General features: G+C 54.5%; 1 protein-coding gene across 7 annotated transcripts; it reads left to right on the top strand.

Moving 5' to 3' along the window:
• The first annotated feature begins 797 nt into the window (after positions 1-797).
• On the top strand, positions 798-27,760 carry CORO2B (coronin 2B). 7 transcript variants are annotated; one of them, XM_072345249.1, is made up of 14 exons: positions 992-1,163; positions 7,211-7,299; positions 10,207-10,273; positions 15,700-15,900; positions 23,094-23,210; positions 23,984-24,133; positions 24,342-24,506; positions 24,691-24,807; positions 25,056-25,160; positions 25,301-25,397; positions 25,739-25,851; positions 26,460-26,550; positions 26,652-26,791; positions 27,237-27,760. In XM_072345249.1, the coding sequence occupies exons 3-14, from the start codon at positions 10,223-10,225 to the stop codon at positions 27,366-27,368; spliced, it is 1,479 nt and encodes a 492-aa protein (XP_072201350.1). In that variant the 5' UTR covers positions 992-1,163; positions 7,211-7,299; positions 10,207-10,222; the 3' UTR covers positions 27,369-27,760. The 7 variants fall into 7 exon arrangements, with proteins under 7 accessions (XP_072201352.1, XP_072201345.1, XP_072201350.1 ...); XM_072345246.1 differs by lacking the exon at positions 992-1,163 and adding an exon at positions 1,511-1,872; XM_072345248.1 differs by lacking the exon at positions 992-1,163 and adding an exon at positions 1,867-2,119.
• Positions 27,761-27,989: the final 229 nt, after the last annotated feature.

The raw sequence follows: 27,989 nt of genomic DNA, 5'->3' as shown, positions 1-27,989 counted from the left end.
AGAGTGCTTTTCTTTAAGGGGAATTGGAAATGCGTTTGTTTTTTGCTCTCAAGTATTTCTAATTCAGCAACAGCAAAACAAGTGGGTGTGATGCCTAATCCAATGGCCGGCCAATTCTGTGCCTGGTTTGCAGCCTGCTGGGTTTGTTCCCTCCTCGCCACCAGACAAAGGGCTGAAATGCAAAAAAAATGAGCTAAAAAGTGGTTAAAATGCTGCTTTTCCAAACGATGCCTCCCCCTGCATTGATGGGGAACTTTAGGAAAGGGGCACAATGCTTCACCACGTGTGCAATGGTGTGTGTAAGTGTGTAAGGCTGGGCAATGGAGGCCCTGGTGCTGGGGGTGCTGTGGGGCTCAGCATGGTCAGCTCGCTTTGCTCTGTGCTGGAGGCATTACATGAGAGAAAATGTGCTTCTTAGGTCTGTTCCCACAGCAGTGACCTTGTAGCAGGAGTGTTCCCAGCCCAGGGACGTCCCAGGGCACCCAGCCCAGTGGGATTCAGTGGGACACCTGCGTCGCGAGTGACCCTGTGCATCCAAGTGCCATGTTCATAGAAAAGGGGAATGAGAGCTCTGGGACAAAACACCAGTCTTTGGCATTGACTCGTGCTCAGGTTCCCTTTGTTTTGAGCCTGCACAGCAGTGTGAAGGGGCTGCCCTGCTTTTAGGGGTTCCACTGAGCCCTCAAGAGTGCAGTCAGGCAGGCTTTGCTTTGCATCCAAAGCTGTGGATGGTACAGGACCCCAACAGCTCACCCCAGCGCAGCCCCACGATGTCCCACGGAGCAGCCTGGCTTTGCAGAGCCATGAGTGCGAGGCAGCGGGCGTTGGGACAGGCACTCAATCCTGGCTGCTGCTTGGCACAGCAAGCAGCTCCGCTCACACTGCTCTGCTCCATCACAGGAGCGATGTTCTCCCTATAGGAACCAGCAGGGAGAGGGGGGTGGGGGTGGGGTGACCCGGAGCACGGTGCAAGCCTTGCAGCCCATCCCCTGCTCCTCCAACAGAGCTCGGACAGTGAGATACTAGACGTGCTTAAAATCCTCCCGCAGAAGCTCCAAGCGCAGCCCGGCGCTCAGAGGAGCGGCATTTACTCTTATTGCTTCGGAGAGGGGAAAGCCATCACATCCCACCCCATGCACACCGCTGGGCACCGCGCGCTGCCGGTAAGCGGGGCACGATGCGGGGGGACCCGCAGAGCACAGCGCTGTGCGACGGGTGGGTAAGCAAGAACGCAGCGCTGCCTTTAATCCCCCGGGGGCTGAGCTGCGATCCCCACGCGTGTATTTCAGTACGCGGAGGAAGAGGGGGGGAGGGGGACGGTGTGCAGCAGGTGCCTGCAGGCAGCGCTGGGCGGTTCGGCGTGCAATGCGTTAAATCCAAGCGTCATATCAGAACGGCCCCGTCCCCTCGCCGCTGGGGTGTCCCATCCGTGGGGTGTCCCGGCTCGGGGTGCTCGGAGCCGCCCCCGGGACCGCCGCCCGCATCGCCCGGCCGGGCGGAGGAAGAGGAGGAGAAGGAGGAGGAGGAGGAGGGGTTGGCCGGGCCGCCGCCCGCAGCCGCTGACGCCGAGTGCTCTGCGGGGAAAAACAGCCGCGCTTCGCTCAGGGGAGGGAAAAAAAAAAGCCGAAAAAAAAAAAAAAAAAGAAAAAAAAAAATCCGAAAAAAAAAAAAAAAGCAAGCAGCAGCCCGGACACAACCGGGGCTTTATCCGTCCTTTATCCCCCTCCCTCCCCCCCCCCCCCCCCCCCTTTTTTTTTTCTGCTTTGCTTTCCCCTTTTCTATTTCTTTTTTCGTTATCCCCTCCCCCCCCCGTTCCCCCCCCTCGGACAGCTCGCTCACCCTTCCTCTCGGCTCTGCATGACTGTCACAAAGGTAAGGAGCCGCCTTTCCCGCAGCCGCCTCACCCCGCGGATGCTCCCCCAGCTCCCCTCTCCCACTTCGGCTCTCCGGGGCCCGGCCGTTCCCGGTCGCTCCGCTCGGCCCCTGGCGGCGGTGCTGCAGTTTTAACCCTTTAAGGGAGGGAAGGCGGTGGCCGGGGGTGGCAGCGAGCAGCATCCATCCCCCCGACGCGGCCCCGTTAAGCCGCTTTGCTCGGCAGCTGCTGCCCGGATCTCTACAGGTGGCTGCGGGATGGGGAGGGGGGGTAGAAAGGGGCTGAAGGGGGGGCTGAGGGGGGGTCGGGGAGCGGCTGGGGGGGGCTGCGGGCCGCAGGGGGCTCAGAGATGGTGGTGGGAACCCATCCTGAGCAAAGCTTCCCGGTGCTCAGGGAAGTGATGCGGGGATTCGGTCCCCAGATCTGCCCCTTAACTGCTGCAGCAGCCCCAGGTGCTTCCCCACATTGCTGCAGAGGAGGAAGGTCTTTCTTTCCCGTGATTTCCCTATGCCCCTGCAGCAGTGGTCACTGCTCAGCCCATCCCGTGGTGGGCTCAGGGAGCTGTGCTGGGTGCTGCTGCTGGGGGTCCGGGCAGCGTCCCACTGCAGTGCTGTGATTTGTGTGCTGGGGGATTGGGGCTGTGTTGCATGGTTGGGAGCAAAGGGGTCCAGGCTGGAGCCTCAGTGCTGGGCTGTGGGCTCTCAGCCCTGTGCAGCACTACGGCCCTGTTTCTGGGCTCTGTTTCAGGCCCAGACAAAGCTTCGTCCATCACCCATTGCCACAAGGAGTGGTGCAGTGCTGAGCTAAGAAACCTCACGTGGCAAGTGGAAGCAAACAGGGTGGGGGTCACCTGATGAACCCCCCATGTGGGATGGACCCAGGGAGAAGATACAGCAGCTGTGCCCTTCTTGCTACCTCTCATCCCATGTGAGGGCCTCCTGTGGGGAGGGGACGTGGTGGGGCCACGCACGCTGGCACAAGAGTGATGGGGACATTGCTCACGGCCAAAGAGCCCGCAGCAGCTCCAAGCTGATGCTGGTGAAGAGACAGCAGGGGAGGAAACCCCCCACCCTGCATCTCAGCCTTTAACAAATAACTTGTGTTTCGCTGCTTTGCTTTTGTTGGGCTGGCACCAGCATTTGTTGCTGGCCATTGCCATGCACACCGCGCTGTTGCCGTCCTGCGCTCACTGCCAGCTGGACAAAACCAGCAGCACTTGTGCCGAAGGAAAAGAAGTGTTCCCAGCTCTTGTGGGTGCTGAGTTAAGGAGCGGCACGTCCAGGAGAGCTGATTAATTTGTTGTAGTGCTCGTTAACAGTTTTTTAATTCATTGATTTCCAAAGTGCAAACAGACTCATTGAAAGGCCGGGCTGTAAGGAGAGCGTGCTCAGTAGTACAGCGGGGGATGCGCTGGTGGTTTGCAGGGAGCAGAGGTGTATGCTGGGAAGATCCACACTGAGTGCACAATGTGTGCCTCCACCAAAGCACCTTGAAGCTCCAGTGCACCCCATGGGTGTTGCTTCCTGCAGAATGGATGGTCCTGATGCAGACAAAGAGCTGTGGAGCTGCCGTGCCATTGGTGCCAGGAGCTTTCAGTAGGTCAGGGCACAGACCCAGCACTGCAGTGATAAATGGGACCATTTGTGAAGCTCATCCCTGGGTGTGTGGATGGAGGGAAAGCAAAAGACTCAAGCACCCGTGGGAGAGGAGGCTGCTGTTTGTTTGCTCCAGGCTGCTTGCAGGGAGTTGCCATCAAGGTGATGTGGGGGCAGCTCAGGAGTGTTTAGAGATTGGGGATTGTGTTTGTGTCCCTGTGGGGAGGAAAGCAAAGGGCTCCCTGCATCCTGCCCTGTGCAGGTGTCCGATGAGTCCCAGTGCTGGGGGGATTTTCCTGCAGCAGCTCCTCCCATGCTGGAGCTGCTTCCCAGGAGCTGCTGGGAATGATGGCAATGAGAAACGTTGGACAAACTTTGCAATTCACGTCTAGAGGAAAATCTGTTTGCTGAGCAGGTCCAGGTGCCCTGTGCAGGTGGAGCGACCTCAGGGCCAGCCCAGCACGGAGAGGCACAAAAGGCCCTTCTGAGCACGGGGGTGGGCAGGGGAAGGCGAGGAGGGGGCGAGGCGTGCATTGTCAGGATGTGGAATGAGCTGGTTTCATCTGCATCCTGAGCCACCCCCTTCCCTCCCACGGTGAGGAATGTGAGTGTTCTACCCAGGAGAGTTTAGTCAGGTTATAAATAGGATGGAGAACGATGGATTCAAGTGTAGGAAGAACCCACATCTCCTGCTTGGGGATCTGTCCAAATGCCGGGAATCTTGCATTGAGTTGCACTGTGTTGTCTTGCGTTGTGTTGCATTGCATTGCATTGTGTTGTCTTGTTGTGTTGCATTGCACTGTGTTGCATTGCATGCTGTGCCGTGCTCCCTCAGGCCAGCTCTGCTCTCTCCAGGCTCTGCAGTAAGAACCAGCAGTGTGAGAAGTGCTTTAGGAATTGGGCAAATTCATCCCTGCTGTAGATCAGCTGTCCTAAGGGAAGTCTGGGGTTTGGGTTTGGGATCTGTTGTGTGCAAGCAGAAAAACAGTCTGCATCCATTATGCATGAAGGGCAGGGCCCTTGCTGGAGAGCTAACCACGTCTGCTTGCAGAAGGAGCACACAGAGCTGCAGCCCAACATCTGTCTCCTTTTCCCAAGACCTGCTGTGCCCCAGGACTCAGCCTGTGGATACCATGGGCAGCAGCATCCATCAGACATGGGGCTGCTTGAAGCAGACCCACCAGCAGAAAGATGAAGGAGAGAAAGAATTGCAGAGCGCAGATTTTGCCACACTTCTCCAGTGTTTTTCCCACAGCTGCATGTTTGCTTGATGGAGCTGATAATGGGGATGCACAGCGACGTGACCCTGTGCTTATGAAGGAGCAAAGCTCACCTAAAAAGAAGTGAGAACTTTGCTGGCTGAGCATTGCTTTTGCTGTAAGTCGGGCACTGCTGGACGGTCATGCTCAGCTGGAACTGGGTAACCCCACACCCTGCATGGCTGGGGCCGGCTTGGTGTGATGCTCCCAGCTCCTACCCTCTGTCAGAAGCTGTTTCAAAAGGCCGGAGTACAATTAACCGTGAACACAAATTAATGAGGGCCCGAGGGAGCGTTTATTTGGGAAAGATAGCTTTAAAATGACTGGAGGTTTTTCTAAAGGGCACCGTTTAAATAGGATGCAGTCTGGGAGGTCCTGTGGCATGCATTAGATGTAGTTATCCTATGCTCTCCTCTGGCTTTATTATCTATTAATTGGTATTAGTCATCAAGCTACGCTGCTTAGATAACAGCTTATCCTCTTAGTTCATGAGCAGATGAAGCCAAAACCAAAAACCCAGGGAGGAAATTGCATCCACAATCTGTCGTGATCCAAGATAGTGAGTGAGCGATGCGACTGAACATGGTCAAGCAGTAATTAACACAAAGGCCTTAATTTGGAGACCAGGAGTATGGTAGTGCCATCCCTTGTGGTAAGTGGCACTGTCCTCTGCTCCATCAATAAGGGCAGCCTTAGTGCCTGGGGCAAATGCTGATCCTGTGGCAGAGTTGAAGCTGGTTCAATTGTTGCAGCATTTGATTACAGGCACCGGGCTGTGCTATGGGGCAGAACGGCTGTGTTAGAAATGGGCTTTGGGCAGCACAGCATGGCGTTGTTTCTGGAGAAGCAGCCGGGAGGTTTTCTGCAGACACATTTAACGCAGTACCATCTGAGCTTTGAGGAACAGCACCAGTAACATTACCAGTGCTCATCTCAAAGGGAACAGGTGCTGGGGAGCGCTGGAGGAAACTGGGGGAAGTCCTGTCACCATGTGTAGGGCCATTGGAAGGAAGGATGGGATGACATTGCTCCCAGCTGGGGCCGGGGCACGGGCAGCAGTACTGCATGGAGCACAACGCGCTCCTTTCTCAGTGTCCTGTTCACTCATCTTCGGTGCCGCTGGGATTTCTGGGGGCCAGGAGCACACATAAGGGACTGCTTTGAGTCTAAAAATGGCAGCTCCCCATTTCTAGAAGCATGACTTTCATCAAAGGCAACTCCTCTGTCCCATGGCTTCTTAATGAGTTTTAATTGTGATTCAATGCAGCATTAATCCGGGGCTGTGCCATGGCCTGGCTGCAGCCAGCAGGCTCGCTGGGGGCTGTAATTCATACCATGCAGAACGCAATGCGGGGTCACAGCCCCCACCTCCCCCCCCCCCCTTCTTCTTTTCATGGCAATTTTATCAAATGATGAATAGTTGGATTCATTACGCAGCGAGCACAGAGCATGGAGTAGCCGGATCCTGGATTCCTATCTCTCGAGTCAGTGTGCAATTACAGCAATCTGGCAGCAGGCAGGAGCTCCGTGCCTCAGCCAGCTGCTGGAGCCCCCACCAATCTGCACCGCATCGCTCACAGCCTGGAAGGGCCCCAGCGTGCAGCTCAGCTCCCACAGCTCCTTCCCTCCTTTGTTTGTCACCGAGCACGGAGTGTGGCTGGGACCTGAGGTGGTGCTTGAAATGCAGAAAGCGGGGAGCCCAGATTTGGGTCCCGTGCAGGCAGGTGACAAGGACAGCAGGGCCCCTGTTTGGAGGCAGGGGGCTGCCCATCACTGGGACATGTGGTCCCTGCCACCACAGCCCCCATTGTGGGGTTTTCCCCTTGGCACAGGGTGGTTTCTCCCCCTGCCACCCCGCTGTGCCAATCCCCAGGCAAGCTGTCAGCCCGTATGGAGGTGTCTGGCCCCTCCTGCACCGAGCTGAGGCTGTCAGCCCCATTAATATTCCTATTAGAGTGAGTGCTGCCAGGGTTTGCTGATGGGCTGGATCTGAAGGCTGGTTGTCAGGTCAGATGGCCATTGGATGGGATGGGGAACTGGACCCTGGGAGTGAAGGATGGGGATGGTCACCAAACCCCAAGCCCTTTGGGCTGCAGGGATGTCCCTCTGCAGCTCTAGGGGTGTTTGGATGGAGCAGCACTGCTCTGCTCCCTGCTCTCCATGCCTGCAGGTGCTGCTCCAGGCACACAGAGTACCCCTGCAGGTGCACCCCAACACTGGCACCTAACAGTGTCCACCTCTTCAGATCTCCCCAGGCCTACCTTGCTGTGCTCAGGCCATGTGCAGTGTTGCCCTATGCAGGCAAGCGGACAACCATGTGCTTTTACCTCCAGGGTCAATGGGCATCTTTTGCTTTGGCCTTCTGGTGGGGAGAGGCTGCAAGCTGCAGGGTTGTCTCATGCTTTGCAGTGATTGCAAATGGGAAGCTGGGAGGGGCCTGCAGGCTGCGGGCGCTGCTATAACTGATATTTCCCTTCCTCCAGGATCAAGGAGTGCCCGTGACCCCCTGAGCCCCGCGCCAGCCCCAGGTGGCAGGAGGTGCCCCAGGAGCCCACGGAGCCCAGCAGCTCAGGTGAGGAGCTGTGTGCCCTATGGGGGGGGGGGGAAGGGATCGGACAGGGTGGAAACAGCCAGAAGGTCTTGCTGATGGAGCAGGATGGTGTGTGTGCTGAGCATCCCTGTGGGCAGAGCCTGATGGATGCCGGCGCCTTTCGGGGGCTGCGCGGCTGCGGATCGATTCCCTGAGAGCAAAGAGCTTTGGCTGCTGCCGCTGTTGTATTGATTGTAGCGAAACCCAACGCTGCAGCATCGTCTGCTCAATGGCAGGAATGAGAGCTGGGGCTCTGGAACAGCAAGCAAAAAGCACAGGGTGGGGATGCTGAGAGCTCAGTGGTGAGGGCTCCTTGTTTGCCCCAAGCAAGGCAGCTCCATTCTGCTGCTGGGGACGTCCCCCCCATCCCCACGCACAAGGCTGGGATTGTCTGGGCTGGCAGTGGGGGGGGCTGAGCTGCCTCCCACAGCCCTGCTCTTGCTGGCACTTCCCTGCACGGCCGGGACATTTCTGCAGCATGAAGCATTCAGAAGATACAGTTTGTTTTTCTTTCTTTCTATTCCTCCTGTTGGTTTGTTTGTGTTGGATAAATGTTGCCCCTCTGCTGGGGGAAACTTCTGAAGAAGCAGCGCAGCTGACCAGGACCACGGGGTGGGGGTACGGGGACATCAGTGCAGTGGGGTCTCTGGGCCTGTGCTGCTCACCCCATTGCACCTTCCTGCTGTAGTAAAGCCCCGTTTGCAGCATAAATAACCTTCTGGGCTTATTTCCCTCACAAAGTTGGGGCTCAGCAAGAAGCCACGAAGGTACTGATGTCAGAGTTCCCAGCTGTTCCCTTTTATCCCAGTTTTTCACCCTCATCTTCCCAAGCAATCCCTCCAAGCCACCCTTCTCTCACCTTCCCACCAATGCATGTGACTTTCCAGCTCTGTCTAACCAAGAAGCAGTGAGCGGAGCAGGGGATGGATTTATGGCTCCCTCCCACTGGAGGGTTCCTCTTGGCGCAGCGGTGGCCCCACTCATTCTCCTTGAATATGGAAGAAGTGCTGTAACAGAGGCTCCTGGCTCTGTGTTGGGTAATGTGTGACATGATTTGCTGGCGCTGATGTGAAAGCTGTCCTCATTACACGGAAAGAGCTTTTTGTCTCTTTGGATGTCTTTAAAAGCTCTCAGGTTGGGAATGAGCACGCTGTGTTTTCCCTACTGCAAGGAGCTGTGAGCTTGGGAAGAGGAGGGCAAAGTCCCATGGACAGCAGTGACCCGGGGTGCTGCCCTCATCCCCGTCCCTTTGTTCTGCATCAAAACATTTCCGCTGCCTTCGCCTGGTGGGAAGGAGTTGGGAAACAGAGTGGGAGGAAAGCTGTGCTTGTTTACATCAACCAGCAGCGAGTGTGGGGCTGCTGTTCCTTCCCAGCATGGGGCCCAGAGAGCTTCCTGAGGGGGCACAGCCCCGCTGTGATGCTTTGGGGTCTGCCATGTGGGGTGACCCCCTGGGGGTGCCCTGAGGTCTGTAGCAGCGTTGCCGTCAGCGTGCTTTTGAGTTGGCTCCATTGCATCCTTTGATTGCACAGCTGTCCCTCCTCACTGTCCCTCTGCAGTGGCCCTGGGCTCACCCTCACGATGTGGGGACACAGCCCAGCATGGGCAGCTCGGGGGCCTTGGCAAGATGCTGATCTTGAGCTGGGCGCCATGGGGGTGCCAGGGTTGTAGCAAATGGATCAACTTCATGGAGCCCCAGTGGGGCCGCAGGCTGGAGCCACGTGGGAAGTGCAGGAGGAGGGATGGGGGCGGAGGGGACAGCCTTTCCCAGCAGTGTGGAGACCATTCCCATGCAGGCAGTGGTCTCTGGATTGAAGAACTCGTTGACGAGTTGAACTCAAGGGAAATCCCAGGCACTTCCTTCCAGGCTGGAAAAAAAAACCTCATCTGGCAAATACTGCTTCAGAAATGTTCATTTTGTGCTTTGCTTAGGCTGTGTTAATGGGATAAATCCTTCATGTCTGCAAGATGAATCTCCCCGGACTCTCCTCTGCCTGCCCCAGCACTGATATCATTGCAACATGGCATACAAACAGCACTATGCTGGCTCAGGGCGCTGCTGGGGAGGCTTTCTGGCCGTACCTGCTGGTGCTGGGGGCACTGGGTGAGGTTGATCCGGCAGCTGCTGCATGCACATCCCTTTCTGCGGCACAACTTTGGAAACAGCATTTTGGGGCAGCTCTGATATTGCTACCCTTGTTTGCTGGGGCACAGGGATGGAGGTGTGCTTGGAGGTGGATGGTGATCTGTGCTGTTGTGCACAGGGATGCTGCCATGCATGGGGATGCTGATGCACATGGAAGTGTATGGCCAGGGCAGAGCAGTCCCAGCTGTGTGCTGGGACCCCAGCACGGGCCACTTTTCCTCCAGCACTCTCATCTCACCTTTGGGCTTGGTGCCATAAGGATGCCAGCCATGGATAAGGATGCAACCTTCAGCCATGATGTGCTCTGCAGGTGCAGCCTGCACCCTGAGCTGCTGCTGTGAGCCTGTTTTATAGCAGTGTGCGCTGCCTCAGGGCCCTGCTCAGTGCACACATTGCAGTGTTTCTTGCAGCTCACAGGTGTTTCCAGGGCTGGGTGCAGAGCTGAAGCTACCTCTGTGCTGGGGTCGCTTTGTTCCTTAGCAGAAAGTAGGTAGCAATGCACACTTCTACTCCAGCATCCCCACATCTGTGGCCGCATCGCCGGGGATGCTCAGGTCTGGTGCCCAAACTAAGCTCACCGAGGGCAGAGGGCACTGACCCCACAGTGTGCTGGGGCAGAGCAGCAGGGGATGCCCACTCTCAGTCCTCCGGGGCGTGCAGGGGTTGTGTGGGGTTTGCTGACAGGAGCTCCCCCCACCCCGGGACGGCGAATTGAATGATTTTTGCTTTCCCTCTCTGCACAGAACTCTTGTCGAGTCAATGAGGGACCTGCACAAGTCTAGCGTGCTGGGGAGCAAGCACGGCAGCCTGGTGAGTGTCCCGCGCGGGGCATTTGGAGAAGGCTGTGACGGAGATGCATCCAAATGGCAGCACACCGAGGGCAGCCCGGTCGCAGCACCAGCGGCTCGGAAGGGCCCTTTGCACGAAGATGTGCTCCATTTGTGCTCCATTCCTGGCATTTCTCCCCACCGGGCTGGGTGACATTGGTGTGCTCGGGGCTGGCTGACATCAGGCCTGCAATGCGCGCTGCTTTCCGTGTCGGGATTGTCATGAAAATGAGGAGCGGATGTGGCGAAATGTTAAATCTCGCTGAGCCTCGTTAGCATGAAAGCCATTAATGTGCACAAAAGCCGTTTTCAAGGTTGAATTGAGAAGCATCGGGGAACTGAAGAGATTAAGATCAGCGTTTGTTTGGCTCTAATCTAATGTGCAAGGAACAATAAGCATTTGATGAGTAACGTAGGCAGCGCTGGGATCTTATCAGCACAGTGCTGTGTAATTCTGAGCTCTTCTGCACAGAGTGGATTCCAAGACCATGGAGCTCTGCAGCCAGCTCAGGGCATGGTGGACACACCATCCCATCCCACCCAGGCCCCTCCTTCTCCTGTGTTTTCCCCTCCAAATGGAAGAAATCCACTGGCTTATCCTAGGGCTTTCCAGCCTCCATCCATGGCCAGGATGTACACTTGGGGCACAGCTGCCCAGGTTGTGGTGGGGTCATCATCCCTGCAGGTGTTCCAGAACCACAGTGAAGTGGCATTGAGGAACACAGCGGGTATGGTGGGATGGGGCTGGGGATCTCAGAGGCCTTTTCCAACCTTAATGGTTCCGTGGTTCTTTGATTGCTTCCCCTGAGAGCCCTCATCATGCAGGCAGGCCGAGCAGCACAGAGGACACACAGCTCTCTAAGGGGTGACGGCAGGCTTTGCTTTGTGACTGCCCACTGCAGCATTCGAGCTCTTTTGCACGAGCTCTGCTCCTCAGTCACTGTTGCCAAGACTCCCAATGCCTGAAAAGATGCATTTAAAAATAAACCCATGGAGACAAGAGCTGGGCCCTGCTGCTGCTGGTAGGCAAAGGCTGGGGCTGCCAGGAGCTCAGATGGGTGCCCAGGCAGGGGCTGGGCCTTGCTCCTTGTTCCCATTACCCAGCAAGCTGTTCCCAGGGCGATGGGCTTTTGTGTGCTGCGCTCCGCCAGCTGACGTGGGGCTGCAGGGGAGCCTGGCACAGCATCTCCAGAAGAGCTTTTCATCCTGGAAAACAGAAAAGCTTGGAAAACAGAAAGGCTCTTTGTGTGCTGCTTTGGTTTATTTTTAATGCAACTGCTTCTGGAGATGCTCCCTGCACTTTTTGTTCCTGCACAGATGCATCCTTTCCTTGTTCCCAACAGCCCCACAACACATGGTGCAGCTCCAGGATAGGGGCATCTCCAGGATAGGGGCATCTCTGTAAGCCCCAAAGCATCTACCAGGCGATGCTGTGGGAGAGGAAGCTGCCTGTCCTTTCCCTGCTTGCTGCTACTGATGGTTCCTCCATGTCTGTGCCTCCATCCAGCCCTTCTGTGTATGGAAAATCCCTCCCTGACTGACCTACATTTCGTGCTGCTGTTCATCCTCTGCACAGATCTGTGTAGTGGGGCGGTGGTGGGTTGAGATGCTAATGGCAGCTGTGATACGGTCCTGGGTGTGCTTCCCAGCTCTCTGCTCCTGAGGATTGGCACAAAAATGATGCACCACCAAATGCCCCAAACAAGGCAGGGTTTATCTTAGGGAATGCCATGGGAGCCACCAAAACCTTCCCAAATCTGCTCCAGCAGCACCTGGTTCCTGCTTTAACTGTTGTTGTGAAAGAGGTTTCCTCCTTCCAGAGTGGGATTTTGGGACGTGTTCTTCCCCTCAAGTACTTCAAGAAGTAAAACATTGCCACGATCTGACAAATGCTGGAGCAGAGTGGAGAGATTCCCAACTTTCCGTGAAGTTTAAAGGCAACGCAGAGCAGCGTGGATGGGGATGAGGTTTATTTCATTGCCTCTCTTCAAAGTGCTCCGTAGTGTTTTTCATGGAAGTTCTGCTCAACCTGAAGCGAGGGGGGGGGGTAAAGGAGGGGGGAGTCTGCAATGAAAGGAAGCATCCGAGTCCAAGAACAACACAGAGCTGGAGCAAACCTTGGGAATGGTGGCACGTTGCTCTGATTTGGGAGATGGGTGGAAACGACTCCAAAACACCAGCAGCATTCTTGTAACGCCTCCCTGCTATCGAGATGGAAAAATCAAAAGCCCATTCACCTCAGCAGAATGTATAGAATCACTCCAAGGGATGGTTTCCTAAGGATTATACATTGTCAGGTTGCAGCCGCTCTGGGTAGCAGCTCCCAGCAGTGCTCCTGGCTCTGCAGAGCTCTGTGAAGGGCCAGGAGCTGCTGCAGGGCTCTGGGGACGCTGCGGCTTAGCGCAGGTGATGGCCAGGGCATGCTGCACGTGGCAGCTAAATTTAGTGGGGTTGTCTGGCTCTGAGCATCGGCTGCCTAAAATGGCATCAAGCCAGGGCTGAAAGTCCAGGGGAAGGAAGGAAGCGGGGTGTATTTCAGTGTGAGTTTGGGGGGGTTTCCCCAGCGCTCACTGCTGTACTGATGCCGGAGCACCCACGTCCAGTGGGACACAAGGCGTTCTGTGCTCCATGCTGAGCAAAGCTCCCACCACCCTGGGAGGAAGCAGAGGGGCTGCGAGGTTTTCCCAGCATTTCCTCTCCCTTTGTCTCTGTTGAGTTGAAACCCTTCGGGTCAGGGGCTGCTTTCCTCCCCATTGTGCAGACTGTGGGGTAGGAGTTTGTCCTTGTCCTGATGGGGAAATCGAACCACTTGGCAACAATTTTCCATAGCAAAATGTTTCTTGTGCAAGTGCCTATTTTGATGGGAATACACCCCTGCTTGCAGCCCCTTGGCTGCCATGTTCCAGCAAGAGGTGTGTGACCTAAAGCCTTGAGGGACTCGGTGCTGGCTGGGGGTCTCACACTGTGGGTCCACCCACTCATCCCTGTCCTTGCTGCTGCTTCCCTGCCTAGCAGATAGGAAGGGCAATGGGAAAAAAGCTCCTTTTTTCTTGTCCAGAAAAACTCTGTGGCTCATTTTTGCAGGAAAATCCTCCCACATCCCCATGAGGAACAGCTTTGTGTCCCCACTGGGAGCACCTCTATTGACCCAGGCCATTGGAGTGTGGCAAAAGATGCTGGCATTTTTATTTTCCAATCCATAAGGCTCCACTGGCATGGGATCCTCCCACCAGCTGCAATTCCCTGCTGCTCCAGGGTACCCCAAGTCACCGCATCCCTCCTGTATCCGCATCCCCACAGCACAACAGCGTGGGGAACTCAGCATCACCCCCGCAGCATGAAGATCTATTGCTATAGCAGGGAAGCCTCGCTGGCTGCCAGAACAATGGATGTGCAGGAAACGGGGCACCGGGCAGCCCCCAGACATTTCCCGACATTCTGCTGCTGTTTCCGGGCTGTCTGCAGCCCCGGGGCTGCTGGCTGCTGTTTGCAGGAAATACTGAGGGTAAAGGAACGGCTCTGGGGATCTGGCCAGCAAAGCGCTCTCGAGCCGATTGCTTCCTCCCAGGGTGGGATGGAGGCATGCCCAGATTGGGGCGAAAGAACAAAGAGATGAGAGCGAAGGAAAAATGCTGAAGTCCTGAAAGATGCATTGTTGCAGGGGGCGGGTGGCGTGGGGTGTGTTTGTACCAGGAGGGCAGGGGTCTGCACCTCGGAGCTCAGGGGTGTGATGCTTCATTTGGCAGCAGCTCGTTGAGTTGAGCTTGATGCAGGGGGATCGAGAGCCCCTCTTTCCACAACCAGGGCATCCTTCCGCACTGGGAGATGTTAAGAGTCGGCTGTGTTGGGCAGAGAAATAAGGAGCAAATGGCTTTTGGGTGGGATTTGTCATTCTTTTGCAATAGGAATAGAGTGGCATGAATGGCAGGAATGGGAGCAAAGCCTCACCCAGGGAGCGAGCTGAGAGTTTGAAAGCTATTAAAAGACATTTTGTGTGCTTTTTAAACTTTACATATAAAGACGTTAACTTTAGCTTCAAATGGGAACTCATCTATTCAGCAAAAGGGAAGGATAAAATGTAGTGGAACTCTTGAAAGAAGCAGCCTGGGCTGTGCTGGGGTTCCTCCTCGCCTGCCGTGCTCCGACCGCTCAGGCAGATCTGGCACCGATTCACAGCGCTCTGTTGGATGTGAGTCTGCATTTTTTTCCCCAGCAGAAACATTTCCATCCTGAAATAAAGAGTCCATCTGCTCTCATTGTGGGGTAAATCCCCGAGGATCTGCATCCCCTTCCCTTGCAGCACTGCCTCTAACGCTGCGGGGTGCAAACCCGGCCAACCTGTGTGCCCACCTCCCGGTGCTGACTTTGCACAGGTTCAGAGCTGATGCTCAGCCCTGGCCATGCATCCTCCAAAGGATGCTCCTGGTGCTGCAGGGCTGAGAAATACAGATCCTGGTGTGATGGATGGGTGCAGGATTCACTGCTGCATCCCTCCTGCTGTTGGTCCTCCCATGCATAGGGCATGCAGGTGGAGATTTACTGCCCCGTGCCTCTTGTTGTGCATTAAGCCTGGTAACGAGCCTGTTGTACGAGTTAGAGATGGAAACACTACTGCCTACACTTTAAAGCATTTCCCCATCCTGTTTGGGAGATTCTGCTCCTGCACGTCATGCTCTGGATTGTGCATCCACAGTACTATGCTTGGGGGAAGCCCCTGCGGTGGCTGGGATGTTTGCTGGGGTTGCCCCTTGCTGAGAGCTGCGGGTGACCCAGCATTTAAATGTGTGCTCACATGCCTTTATCAGTAGCTACGAGAACGCTGCTCCGAGTGTTTGGATGGAGCTGAAAGCGGCTTTCTTTTTACCTACAAAAAGCAAAGCAGTCTGCAAAAGCAGTAGTGCCCTCCTGTCTGTGTGTGCACCTTGCTGCAGGGAGCAGGGCGAGTGAGGGTGCAAGGGGAGAGCTGTGCAAAAGGAGTGGGGCAGCGGGGTGCAGCCCCACGGCTCTCTGCTGCTCGTTCCCCTCTGTGTGCTCTCCTTCTGCACCGATGCATGCTTTCATGTGGTTCGGCCTAATCCATTTCCAAGTCATTGCATTAAAAGCCTTAATTCCTTTGTCATACGCACATGAAGAGGTAGTGCTGTCTCCTCGATGAGCGGTGCATGTTGTAAAGGCGATCGCCTGCAGTTCTGCAGCAGCTCCGAGCACTTCCATGCCCTTTGGGAGTTGCATCTTGCAGTGAGGACACCCCCAATATTTTTCTGGGGTGCTGTGCTTGCAGCTCTGCCCAGCCATGCTTCTATGAGCAGCAGCTCTGGTGCAGCCTGTGCTGCCCAACAGGGGCTGGAGAACAGCAGCACAGGGGGGGCTTTGGTGGCAGCGATGCTGACGGCGCTGTTTGCCCCGCAGATGTCATGGCGCCCGCAGTACCGCAGCTCCAAGTTCCGCAACGTCTACGGGAAGGTGGCGAGCCGGGAGCACTGCTTCGATGGCATCCCCATCACCAAGAACGTGCACGACAATCATTTCTGCGCTGTCAATGCCCGCTTCCTCGCCATCGTCACCGAGAGCGCCGGCGGCGGCTCCTTCCTTGTCATCCCACTCGAGCAGGTGAGTGCCTTGATCCTGCTCGGGGCATCCCAGCTGTCCTCCTGCAGCATGTGCCCGGCTCTGATCTCCTTAGTGGGGCTTCTTCTGCGGCAAAGTCACAATTTATGGTTGCCTGAGGGAACTGGGTTTGTTCTTCAGGAAGAAAATGCAGCATTTGGGCTCCATGCTCTTTGTAGGTCTCTTCCAACTGAAAATATTCTATTCTATTCTATTCTGTTCTACCCTACCCTACTCTACTCTTCTCTACTCTACTCTACTCTACTCAACTCTATTCTATTCTATTCTATTCTATTCTATTCTATTCTATTCTATTCTATTCTATTCTATTCTATTCTATTCCATTCCATTCCATTCCATTCCATTCCATTCCATTCCATTCCATTCCATCCATTCCATTCAATTCCATCCCATTCCATTCTATCCATTCCATTTCATTCCATTCCACTCTACTCTACTCTACCCTACCCTACTCCACTCTGTTCTATTCTATTCACCCCATCCCATCCCATCCCATCCCATCCCATCCCATCCCATCCCATCCCATCCCATCCCATCCCATTCCACACCTATGGGATCCACCCCCCAGCTTGGTGCTATGGGCAGCCAGACAGGAGGAGCACAGCTCTGCACCTAGGTTTTCTGCTGCAAAATCCCTATTCAAGGCCTGCAGATGAGCTCAGCTCTGCTCCCTCAGCCGGCACAGCAGAGCTGAGCCTGTGTCTGCCCAGGTCCTGGCTGTGACTCATCTGCAGCAGCAACCTGACAGCTCCAGAAATGCCATTTCTGACGTCATCTCATTGTTAAGAGCCAGCTAGGGGAGGATGAGGAGGAACAAAAATACACCAATACATCAGCACTCCTCCATTCACATTGGCTCTCCATGCCACTGGGGCGAGGACACGCTTCTGTGCTATGGACACAATCGGAGCACGTACTCCTTCCCCCTGCAGCACTGTGCTTTCTGAAGCTTCCCACCACTCCTTGCATGAGTGCCCACACTAATCTGCACATCCCCCGTTCACGCAGTTTGAAACCCTTGGGAATTCAGCTGATTCCCCAAAATTGCCTTCTGGGAGCACAGTGCAGGATGCGGAGCTGCAGGCAGCGGCTGCTTCTCTCCCAGACGTTTCCCCAAGTAACATCCACATCTCTCCTTCCTTTTTATTTAATTTCCCGGGTAGCATCGGCTACAGATGGAAGAAATCATAATCAGCATTTTAATTGCGGCGCACAGCTTGACTCTTATTAATATTCTGCAAACAAGGAGCCTTGGTGAAGCTGCATCGCTGCCTCCTGCCTGTGCCCTGAGCTCAGAGCTCACCCATCCACGGCCCATGTGGCCATACCAAATCCTGAGCCATAGCCCTAATTTACCAGCAATTTACCCTTCTTTTTCACTTTTATTTCTTCCCTGGCAAACGGAGCACAGTGCCAGGCTGCCATTTCCAACCTGTTCTGAAGGGATGGTTGGCCCATAGAGAAACCCAGCACCGCGGTGCACTGCTGTTGCTGGATGGTCCCCACCGGAGCACCTTTGGCTCTTGGTGTCAGCTGGGCTGCACGCTCCTTTGTACAACCTAATAATTTCATTATTTTTCTTAAATAGGAGCTGATTAGCTCATTAAGAGTAAACTAATTTTCTTTGGAAATCAGCAGCCATCTAATTAATTGGCATCCATATTTAGCCGAACTTAATTAAGGTAACCTAGATACTGCGCAGCTACTCGGGGTCTGATTTGCTGCCATCTTTCCTTCTTCTTCTTTTAAATAAGTTTTATTTTTACATTTCTGCCCTCTGTTCTCGCCAGAAATCTTCCTCAGAAAAATGCTCTGCTTTGTGCTGTGAGCGCCAATGTGTTTGCACACGCTGGGCCATATGTTCCTCTGCGCACCAGAAATTCAGCTCCTTGCAACTGAAAGCCTTTGGGTGCTCAGCGGGAGCCAAACCCTCCTTGGGAGCAAACAATGTGCAGAGCCCTGGGCCATTCCCAAGCCTGACCTGGGGCTCAGAGAAGCTGAAGTTGAGGAACTGGGAAAGGCATCCCATGTCTTTTTCTGGGAGCACCTTCCTCCTTCATCCTGAGAGGGATGAGATCCTTGGCTGGTGGGTGAGAGGGAGCCACAGAGCCATAGCAAAAATAAATGGGATATTTGGGTGTACAAAAACCCCAGAAACACTGGAAGTGGTGTGTCTACCTTCTTCTTTTCCCTCTCCTTCATCCTCTTTTCCTTCCTCTTCTTCCTCTTCTTCTTCTTTTCCTTCTTTTCCTCCATCTGGTGGAGGATGGGCTTAAAGAGCTGAGAGCCGTTTTGCATCTTCTGGGTTTGGAATCGAAGCTCACACAATAGGAGGAGGCTTTGTTTACATGCAGGGAGCCAGAATCCAGGGCTGCTGCTCATGGCAGGGCTGCTGCTTGCAGTCTGCGCTGTGCCTTTAGCTGTGTCCCCACTGCCCGTGGGCACCCATCCCTCGTGCTGAGCTCTGAATAGCCCCATAGCACCCCAAGATGCTTCTGCAGCGCCCATAACCCAAACTGTAAGGAAGAGCTCTGTGGGTGGACCATTCCTGCAGCCCCTGGGAGCAGACCTGCTGTATCCCTCATCCCATTCCCATCCTATCCCTAACCACAGTGGCAGCTGTTGAGCAGAGCAGCAGGCAGTGTGCCCAGGGCAGCCATCCACCCACACTCTGCCCTTTGTTGGCTTGGGGACCTGATGGCATCTGCTCAGCTGCGTGCCAATGGCATTGCCGTGGGGACAGCCGCTCATGGTGGCCAGGCAGGGAAGGAGATACTCAGCACGAGGATGCTCTGCTTGCTCCTTGGGGCTTTTTTGCAGAGAAAAAAATGCATGATTCTCTGTATTTCTCTTCCAACATGAAGCAGTTCCCCGAGGGCTTTTTCTACCTAAAAGCTCAGGACTTGAAACTCTCGTCTGGTTTGTACCATTCGTTGGTTTTCTGTTGATTTTTTCCAGACCTGATTTTGGTCTGAAGGAGGCATCTCCTTCTAACCTCGAGATGGGAAAGGAAGGAAGGCAGTAGCACGGGAGGGTGGCAGCGACGTCCCAGCATTGCTGCGCGCACTGCCCAGAGAGCGGCGGGGGGAGCGGGGCGGGGAGCCGACCTGCACACAACTGCCTGCACCCTCTGCCGGTTGAAACAGAAACCCCGTCCTGGGTGCCCAGCAAACACGGGTCTGGTTTTAGTGCCCGTCATCCCATCTAAAGGGATCACTATACGGGCTTTTGCCTCTCTAATTAAACAAGCTCGATTCCAGCTGCTGCTTTTATGGTGCAGGTGAACACCGCTGCAGCAAAGTGCTGTCAGAGCTCCTGTATGCCCTACTTTGGCCTTTAGATCACAGGGCTCTGGGTCTGCTGTGTCTGGAGGAGTTGTTGCCCAAAATATGGATTATGGATGTGCTGCAGTGAGACCGGGCAGGAGATGGACGTTTATAGCCCATAAAAGTATTTATATCCACAGAGGGGGAGTGACTGATATTTCAGCCTTCATCCTGGCAAAAGTGCTAAGCAGCAGTGCTGGTTTCTCTTCCTGCTCCACTTTGCAAGGCTTGGCTGCAAATAAAAGGAGCCAGCAGCCCTGAGTGGTTCTAGGGCTGCTGAGCACCTGGAACCTGCAGTGAGGATGGGGGGAAATGGAGGAGGATGGACCCTGAGCAGTGCTGATTTCCATGGCCATGATCATGCTGGGACCCGGCTGCTGGTGCACAGCTGTTGGAGGCGCAGGCAGCAGAAGGGAGAAGGGAAAGCCTGCAGGCATCTGTGTTCATCCAGCTGCTGGACAGAAACATCTCCGAGAGTGGCATCCATCCCTCCATGCGTGCATGGGAATGGCCTGTGGGGAAATGATCTGTGCAAACGCTCAGCACAGTCACTGCCTCTCAGTGCAGTGCCATCACCAGCAGAGCCCAAGCTGCACAGCAACCGGTCCTCTCCTTGCCCTGATGACCCCCCACTGTAGATGTGCTGCCCTGCAGTGCCTGCAGCTCCCCAAGCCCCCAGCTCTGGTGCTGGCAGTGCACTGCTTCCCATGGTTGTTCTGGGTCTCTGCCAAGGATTTGTCCCATTTCTGCCTTGCTTGTGCTGGCTCAGGTGGAACTGGTTCCTAATGAAATTCGGGTCAGCTGCAGTGACCTTTACACATACTGAAATCAGCCCCGGGTCAGCAAAATCTGTGTGATTTTCTCCTTTGGTTCTCAAGGAGGAGAGACCTCCTCTAAAGAAGACAGCAGCAAATGTATTTACTCTTAATCTCAGCCACTAGAGACTTATGTGTACTCAAGGATTTCCGAGGAAACCCTGCAAATCCCTGTGGCTCAGGCAGCCCTCCCTGATCCCCCAAAGCAGCACAAGAGCGGGGAGTGTGGGGGGAGGCAATGGAGAGGGGAAAATTCCCCTTGTCCTGGGGCTGGAAGCAGAGCCTCAACAAGGAGGAAGGATTTTTCTCATCAGGATCATCCCTGTCCTGGAGCTGTGTGTCCATCCTGGAGCTGTGTGTCCATCCTGGAGCTGTGTGTCCATCCTGGGGTCGTGTGTCCATCCTGGGATTCTGTGTCCATCTTGGGGCATTTGTGTTGGTCCTGGTGCCATGTGTCCATCCCTCTCAGAGCTCTGTGTGCCCCTGGTCCATCCGAGCCGTTCCTGGAAGCAGGAATTGTTTATTGCCCCTTCTTTCCATGAGCATCACATGAACACTTCTCCACGCAATGCGCTCCTGCCCAGTTGCCGCAGCAGCCGTGCAAGGCTCCTTCCAACCCCTGCTGCGATAAACACCAAAGTGCTGAAGCCTGGAGGCAGAGCCCGGTATTAAGGAGCTGCTATTTGGGTCACTGAGCTTTGGGCAGTGTGGGGCCAGGGATCCATGCAGCCTCGGAGCAGGATTAGGATTCACTGTGGTTTAGCACTGACAAGGTGCCTTCAGGAGAGGCTGCCCAGGAAGCTCTGCCCTGAATCCCTGATTTTATAATTATTGTTCTCTTTTTGTCACTGTTATTGCTGCTTCCACTCCCCCCCAGGCTCCTTCCCCTCTCTGAGGTGCCCTGGGCATGGGAACCGGCCCATCGCTGCTCCATGTATTCAATTGGTCTTAATTAAAACTCCTGACTCCTTGCACAGAAACCATCAGCAGCAACCAACCCTGCTCCATCCTCCTGGAAGCTTAATGTACTCTGACAAAAACCCATCAAATCTACTTTGCAAAGGAAATTACTCAGCTGGTTGCTCAGAATTAAAGGGATTGCATATTAACTAAAAGCTCCGTCCTGGAATTCGGCAGCTGCTGCATGCATCCCTGCTCCAGACACCGCGTTAATCACGTCCTGCAAATAGGGAAATGGGGGGAAGCTGGATAATGTGAGCTGTGAGGGGAGGTGCTGTCTGCTGTTGCAGTCCATGTAAGAACCCATAAAGCAGCGCTGTGCATCCCATTAATTCCCAGGAGATGGCAGGAGGGAGGGGGCTGCAGGCTCAGTGCTAATGGAGCACGGCCATGGCTGCATCCCCTCCACCCCTGTGCTCCAACTCATCTGCTGGCTGGGTGCGGAGAGCCCAGGGGGTTCCCTGATGTCTGGGGGGTCCCAGGTCCCCCCTGCAGTTCTGACGTGGTGGGCAGTGCCCCGCTGCCTGGTTTTACCACTGAGTACAACAGAACTTTGTAATGTGTAGGTGAAGCTTTTCCTGTGGGTTGCTGCTGTGTGTGCAATGGTTTTCTGCAGCACCGTGCTGCAAGTAGGCAGTACCACTAGTAGATGGAAAGCAAGCACTGGGCCCTGTGAGCAGCCTTGCTTTGCCTTGCAATTAGCAGGCTGTGTCTTCCTAAGAGCAAATTAATTCAAATAAATCCTCCTGGCAGCAACGGTGCAAGAGTGAGCCGCTGGGCCCGATCCAGCTGCTCAGAGCACTCCTGGCCATGGCCCCGAGCTGTGGGTCCTTAAAATGCAGCATGTTATCCTGCCTGCGCTCCTTTGTTCCTGTTAAATGAAGCCAGGAGCTCGATACTCTGAAAGGTCAGAGCTGGGAGGGCTATGAAATATTTAGTGGCTGTGTCGTGCTGACCTACTTATCCTGCACACTGCGAAGCTCACCACCACCTCCTGGGTGCCAGGGGTGCAGAAAGGGCCAGAATGGGATGTGGAGGGACTGTGGGGTCCTGGTGCAGTTTCAGGGGCACTTGATTCTGTGAATCTGTCGTTCTTTGGCTCTATGATTCTATGGTTCTGTGAGTCTTTGTTTCTGTGATTCTTTGGCTCAGTGATTCTGTGGCTCTATAGTTCTAGGGCTCTATGATTGTATGTTTCTATGACTCATTTTCCCTTAGACTCTATTATTCTTTGTTTCTATGACTATGACTCTATGATTCTATGGTTCTATGATTATTTGGCTCTATGGTTCTTTGGCTCTATGATTCTATGGTTCTGTAGTTCTATGACTCACTGACTCTTTGACTCAATGGTTCTACAACTCTATAGTTCTACAGTTCTATGACTATGACCCTATGATTTTATGGTCTTATGACTTCGGCTCTCTGACTTTATGGTTCTATGACTGATTCTGGCAATGGTGCATGGGGTTTGTAGGACCAGCCTGCAATGGGAACCAGCATCAGGCTGTACCAGGAGCTGTGTGCTGTTTTCTGCTGCAGCTTCCCTCACTCAGCTGAGTGTTGACCATTCAAAAGGTCTTGAAGGGTTTCCAGTCATGTGAAAGGAGCACATCTACTGGCCCAGGGTAGCTGTTGCATTATTAGCATCATTAAGCAAGGGAGTTCATGTTCCTAAAGTCACCGGAGACTTGACAACTGGAATATGCACATGGACACGTGGACCGTGGTTGAGATTACTTGCAAAGTTTAGGAGAAAAATACCATCTGTTTCCTAATTCTCCCCATGGTTGACCTACTCAGGGTTGAGGTTGCTGCCTCTCCAGTCCCAGCTATTTGCCTGTGGTTTCAAGTTGTCATACAGAGATTTCTTACCAAAACCCCCTGCTGGAGGTGCAGGAGCTCATATGGAACAGCCCTGTATTTGCAAAAACCTCTTACCCTGCAGGCTGAGCCTCCTCAGGGAAAGAACATCCTGGTGAGCTCGGGGCTGCCTCCTGCTAGAGCTCCAGCCTGAAAAAGACAGAGCTGTTTTACTCAATTTTATCTCTCTATATCCTGTTTTTAATCACAGACAGGCCGGATCGAGCCAAACTACCCCAAAGTCTGCGGCCACCAGGGCAATGTGCTCGACATCAAGTGGAACCCCTTCATTGAGAACATCATTGCCTCGTGCTCTGAGGACACCTCGGTGAGTGGTGCACTGCCCTACTGATGGTTCAGCAAGCAAAGAGTGGGCAATAGGAAAACTGTAAATCCACAGCTGTATGGCAAACTGTGCACGTCTGCAGCTCATGTGCCATCGGTGTAAGGGCTTCTGTTGTTGATCAGCCCCTCTGCTGTCCCCTGTGCCATGTGGCATTGAGTGCTGCTCTTTCTGTGTCCCTGCACAGCTGTGCACAGTGATGGCTTTTTGCAAGCCCAACAGCAGTGCTATTATTAATCCTTCCTGCTAGTGGAGACCGCAGGGCTGCGGCTGCACTCGTGTCCTGGTGCATGCAGCAGCGTGAGCCAAGGGCAGCTCTGCCACTGAGGGGACACTGAATCAGGTCATCTGTATCAGCTGACATCTGCCTCCCCCTTATTTGCTAGATGCACACAAGCCCATCCCAAAGAGTGTATTGGGAAGGAAAAAGGCTCTACAAGGCATCTGGGCAGAGCATGGCCCATTCTGCACGGCAGAAGCTGGGTTTTGGGGTGACCCAGTTTTTGGCAGCTCACAAAGACACTGCATTTCACTGAATGCTGTCACCCAATGACTCGTCCTCTCCTTCAGCTCCATATACTGGTATTTCCTGGTAACAGAGAGCTGGTCAAGGAAGTTTTTCAATGGGGAAGAAATGCAGATCATGGCCATGAATCATGGAGAGCTGTCTCCCACCTCGGATGATAACTTCTATACACTGCTATGGGGTTATTGCCCTCCTGCTGGGGTCACAACCATGCAATATGTGTCCTGTGCAGGTGCGGATATGGGAAATCCCAGAGGGGGGTCTGAAGAGGAACATGACGGAGGCGGTGTTGGAGCTGTATGGGCACAGCCGGCGCGTTGGCTTGGTTGAGTGGCACCCCACCACCAACAACATCCTCTTCAGCGCTGGTTACGATTACAAGGTGAGCCCAGGGAACAGCATGCAGGCAGCTTGGTGTCCAACATGCAACCATGCAACATACCCTGCACCCTCCTGTAGGTGTTAGTTTGGTTTTGCACAAGTGGTGACTCCATAAAGGTGGGCTAAGGGCTCTGGAAGTGATGAGCAAACAGTTTCAGCACCAGATGAATTTTAGGATGGCCCAAAACGCAGCTTCATCCCCTTCACAGGTCCTCATCTGGAACTTGGACATTGGGGAGCCCGTCAAGATGATCGACTGCCACACGGACGTCATCCTCTGCATGTCCTTCAACACAGATGGCAGCCTGCTGGCCACCTCTTGCAAGGACAAGAAGCTGCGGGTGGTGGAGCCACGCTCCGGCCGGGTGCTGCAGGTGAGGGGTCTGGGAGGGGTCTGTGAATGAGAGCACAGCAGGGATCCCCAGAGTCACATCACAGCCCTTTGGGATGCAATAGAAGCTAAGAGCAGGTAGCAATAGGAATGGAGGTAGGAAGGTGCATGGTGTGGGGGAAGGCAGTGGTTTCCTGGTGGTGCTCAGCTCCTGCCCTGTCCTGCAGGAAGCCAGCTGCAAGAACCACCGTGTCAACCGCGTGGTCTTCCTGGGCAGCACGAAGCGGCTGCTCACCACTGGGGTCTCACGCTGGAACACACGGCAGATCGCGCTCTGGGACCAGGTCGGTGGCTGGGACTCCTCAGGGTACCACAGCAAAATGTGTCCCCAAAATGCCCATATCGGGGGGCTGGGAGAGCCCTGCCCATGGCAAACCTCAGTGGGGACACCACTCTGCAGCCCTGGGTGGGAGCCAGTGCACCTCCAACCTCCAACACCATGTTGGAAGGCAATGGGCTTATCCCAGGGCAGTGCAAACCCTGTGACATCTCCATCGCTGTGCAGTTAAAAGCGATTTTTCCCATTGTGCAGGAAGATCTCTCCATGCCCCTCATTGAGGAGGAAATTGATGGGCTCTCGGGGCTGCTCTTCCCTTTCTACGACGCAGACACTCACATGCTGTATTTAGCTGGCAAGGTTTGTGGGCTTGGTGCCGGCACGGCAATGCAGGGAGCTGGTGCTGCAAACACCAGAACAAATCCCCTCCAGGATGGGGCCAGGGGATGTTAGCATGGTCTGTGCTCAGCGCAGCACTAATCCCACTTTTCTCACTCCAGGGTGACGGCAACATTCGGTACTATGAGATTGGCTCAGAGAAGCCCTACCTGAGCTACCTGATGGAGTTCCGCTCCCCGGCCCCACAGAAAGGACTAGGTAAGGATGGCAGCTTGCCCTGCTCTGCTGAGCCTCCATGTGCAAAGGTCAACAGCAAGAGTGCTTAATGAAGTGATGCTGGTAGATGTGCAGACATGAGGGTGGGTTGGATGGCACTGGAGGGTTAATCCAAAGTGTCCCATCTCTGTGTCTCCTTCCACTGATGCTGAGCCTGGGTCCCTGCCAGGACCACTCACTCACTTGCTCCTCAATCAAAGCTGCTTGTCTCTTTCTCACTGACCCTACTCTGCCCCATTGGGATGCATTCAGCTACATTTGGGTCTTGTGATGATAACACTGGGGGTTATTACTGGGGGAGTTATTTCACTCACCATTTGCAGGGGTGATGCCGAAGCATGGGCTGGACGTGTCTGCCTGTGAGGTCTTCCGCTTCTACAAGCTGGTCACCCTGAAGGGGCTCATCGAGCCCATCTCCATGATTGTGCCAAGGAGGGTGAGTGCCCTGGGGGTGGGCATCCCATTTAGCAGGTGCGTTTCCTTTGGTCCAGCCTTAGACCTTCCAATGGGAACATTTCCAACACACACAGTTCCTGGTGGGTGGATTTTGACCTGTGGGTAAGATGGGCAACTTCAGAAGGTCCATTTCTGCACACTTCTGCCCTTGGCTGCTGCTTTATGCTGTGCAGATGCTCAGCATCCATCAGCCCTCAGCAGAGTGCTGTAGCCTGGAGCAGAGCTCAGAGCCCTTTGGGAACTTTCCAGCTGCTGTCATCCTGATGGGTGACATTTATTTATTCTGCCTGCTGTGGATCAAATGCATCCTGTGGCCTCCATGGGGTGGCACTGGGCAGGGACAAAGGTGAAAGTCCTGTAGAGCCCTGCACAGCCCTGGGATCGCTGCCTTGCAGAGCACAAGCTCAGTGCACAGCCCTGGGATGCTTTCTTTCTGGTTTGACTCAGCGCAGTAAACGTCAGTTTGTTGTTTTTCCTGGATGCTGCCACGTGGCTGCATTATTGCACGCTGACAGGGGGAGGGAGCAATTGCAGTGTAAGGATGGGATCCTTTATGGAGCTCGGTGCTTTTATTTCCCTGTTCTGTAGTCAGAGACGTACCAAGAGGACATTTACCCCATGACCCCGGGCACGGAGCCGGCCCTCACACCAGACGAGTGGCTGAGTGGGGTGAACAGAGGTAAAGCCATGACTCACAGGCCTGCGGGCATCTGTGGCTCAGTCCTGGCTGTGGGGGGAGCCCCAAAGGCAACTCCTGCTCAGCCCCTGCCTTGTCCCCAGATCCCATCCTGATGTCGCTGAAGGAGGGCTACAAGAAAACATCCAAAATCGTCTTCAAGGCGCCGGTGAGAGAGAAGAAGAGTGTGGTGGTGAATGGCATCGACCTGCTGGAGAATGTGCCACCCCGCACTGAGAACGAGGTGGGGAGCACTGCGCTGTTAGCATGGCCCCAGGGTGGTCCCTTGGGTCCTTCCAGGGCATTCTGAGGTGTAAGATTTGTCTGCTGCCCAACCAGCTGCTGTGCTCTGGCTCCCTGCTCCAAGTCCCAAAACAACCGTGCAATCTGTGCAGCCTGGAGCACCCTGCTTTACACCTGCTGGGTGCACCCAAAGCAGCAGCGTGATGCTCCTCATTTTTCTTTTAATTAAATCCTCCTGGAGCAACACTGGGAAATGCCGGGGAAACATAGAGGAAGCTGGCTTTCTTGTAGAGCGCATGCACAGGGTAGGGAAATCCAATCCTAGCAAGGAGGAAGCACGTTGCTGCAGTCACGTTGCAGGAGCAGCAGTGTTGCAAAACAGAAGGGTTGCAAAGCAGGAGCTTATGCAGCAGACCCGCTGCAGCTCCACTCCCATCTCCTTGCAGCTCCTTCGGATGTTCTTCCGGCAGCAGGACGAGATCCGGCGGCTGAAGGATGAGCTCTCACAGAAAGACATTCGGATCCGTCAGTTACAGCTGGAGCTGAAGAATTTACGCAACAGCCCGAAGAACAATTAACTTCCAGGGACGTTTTATAAATAAACTCTCTTTGTTTATACTCGCTCTTTAATTTTATTGTATCCACTTACACAGAATACGAGCCAGAAGTCAAGTGACCTGCCAAGAGCCCACTGCTAACTGGAAACACGTCCTCGTCGCCTCGTCTGCGCTCAACGTGGCCGCACTGCAGCTCCAGCACAAAGGGGAGCTGGGTGCACCGGTTGCCCCGGAGCTGGCAGGAGGACACCGTGGCTCCTTGCTATTAATTTTTTTTCCTATGCAAAATGTGACAGAGATTCCCACGGCTGCTAAACTGGAACTGGGTTAGTGCAGTGCGGGAGCTGCAAATGGTATTTGTGCGCGTGGCCATGCAGCGTTTCCTTTAAAAGAAATAAAGATGTTGAGAGCAGCATGGCTGGATGTCTTAACCAGAGAGGGATTTTTGCTCCTCTCCCTCCACAAAGAGACCCGACCTCCTCCTTTGCCCCCAGACAAGTGCAGGTGCCCGGGCAGGGGTGTGAGGGCACAGCACACACGTGTACAATCACAGGTTGTGAATTAGGCCTTTAGCGCACAGAAAGACACCAAATACTGCTAGTTTCTCTCTTTTCACTACATCAAGTCGCTGAGCAGCCTAGC

This window comes from Excalfactoria chinensis, chromosome 10 (genome assembly GCF_039878825.1).
Source record: "Excalfactoria chinensis isolate bCotChi1 chromosome 10, bCotChi1.hap2, whole genome shotgun sequence".
Classification (NCBI taxonomy): domain Eukaryota; kingdom Metazoa; phylum Chordata; class Aves; order Galliformes; family Phasianidae; genus Excalfactoria; species Excalfactoria chinensis.
This window is presented reverse-complemented; position numbering and strand designations above follow the sequence as displayed.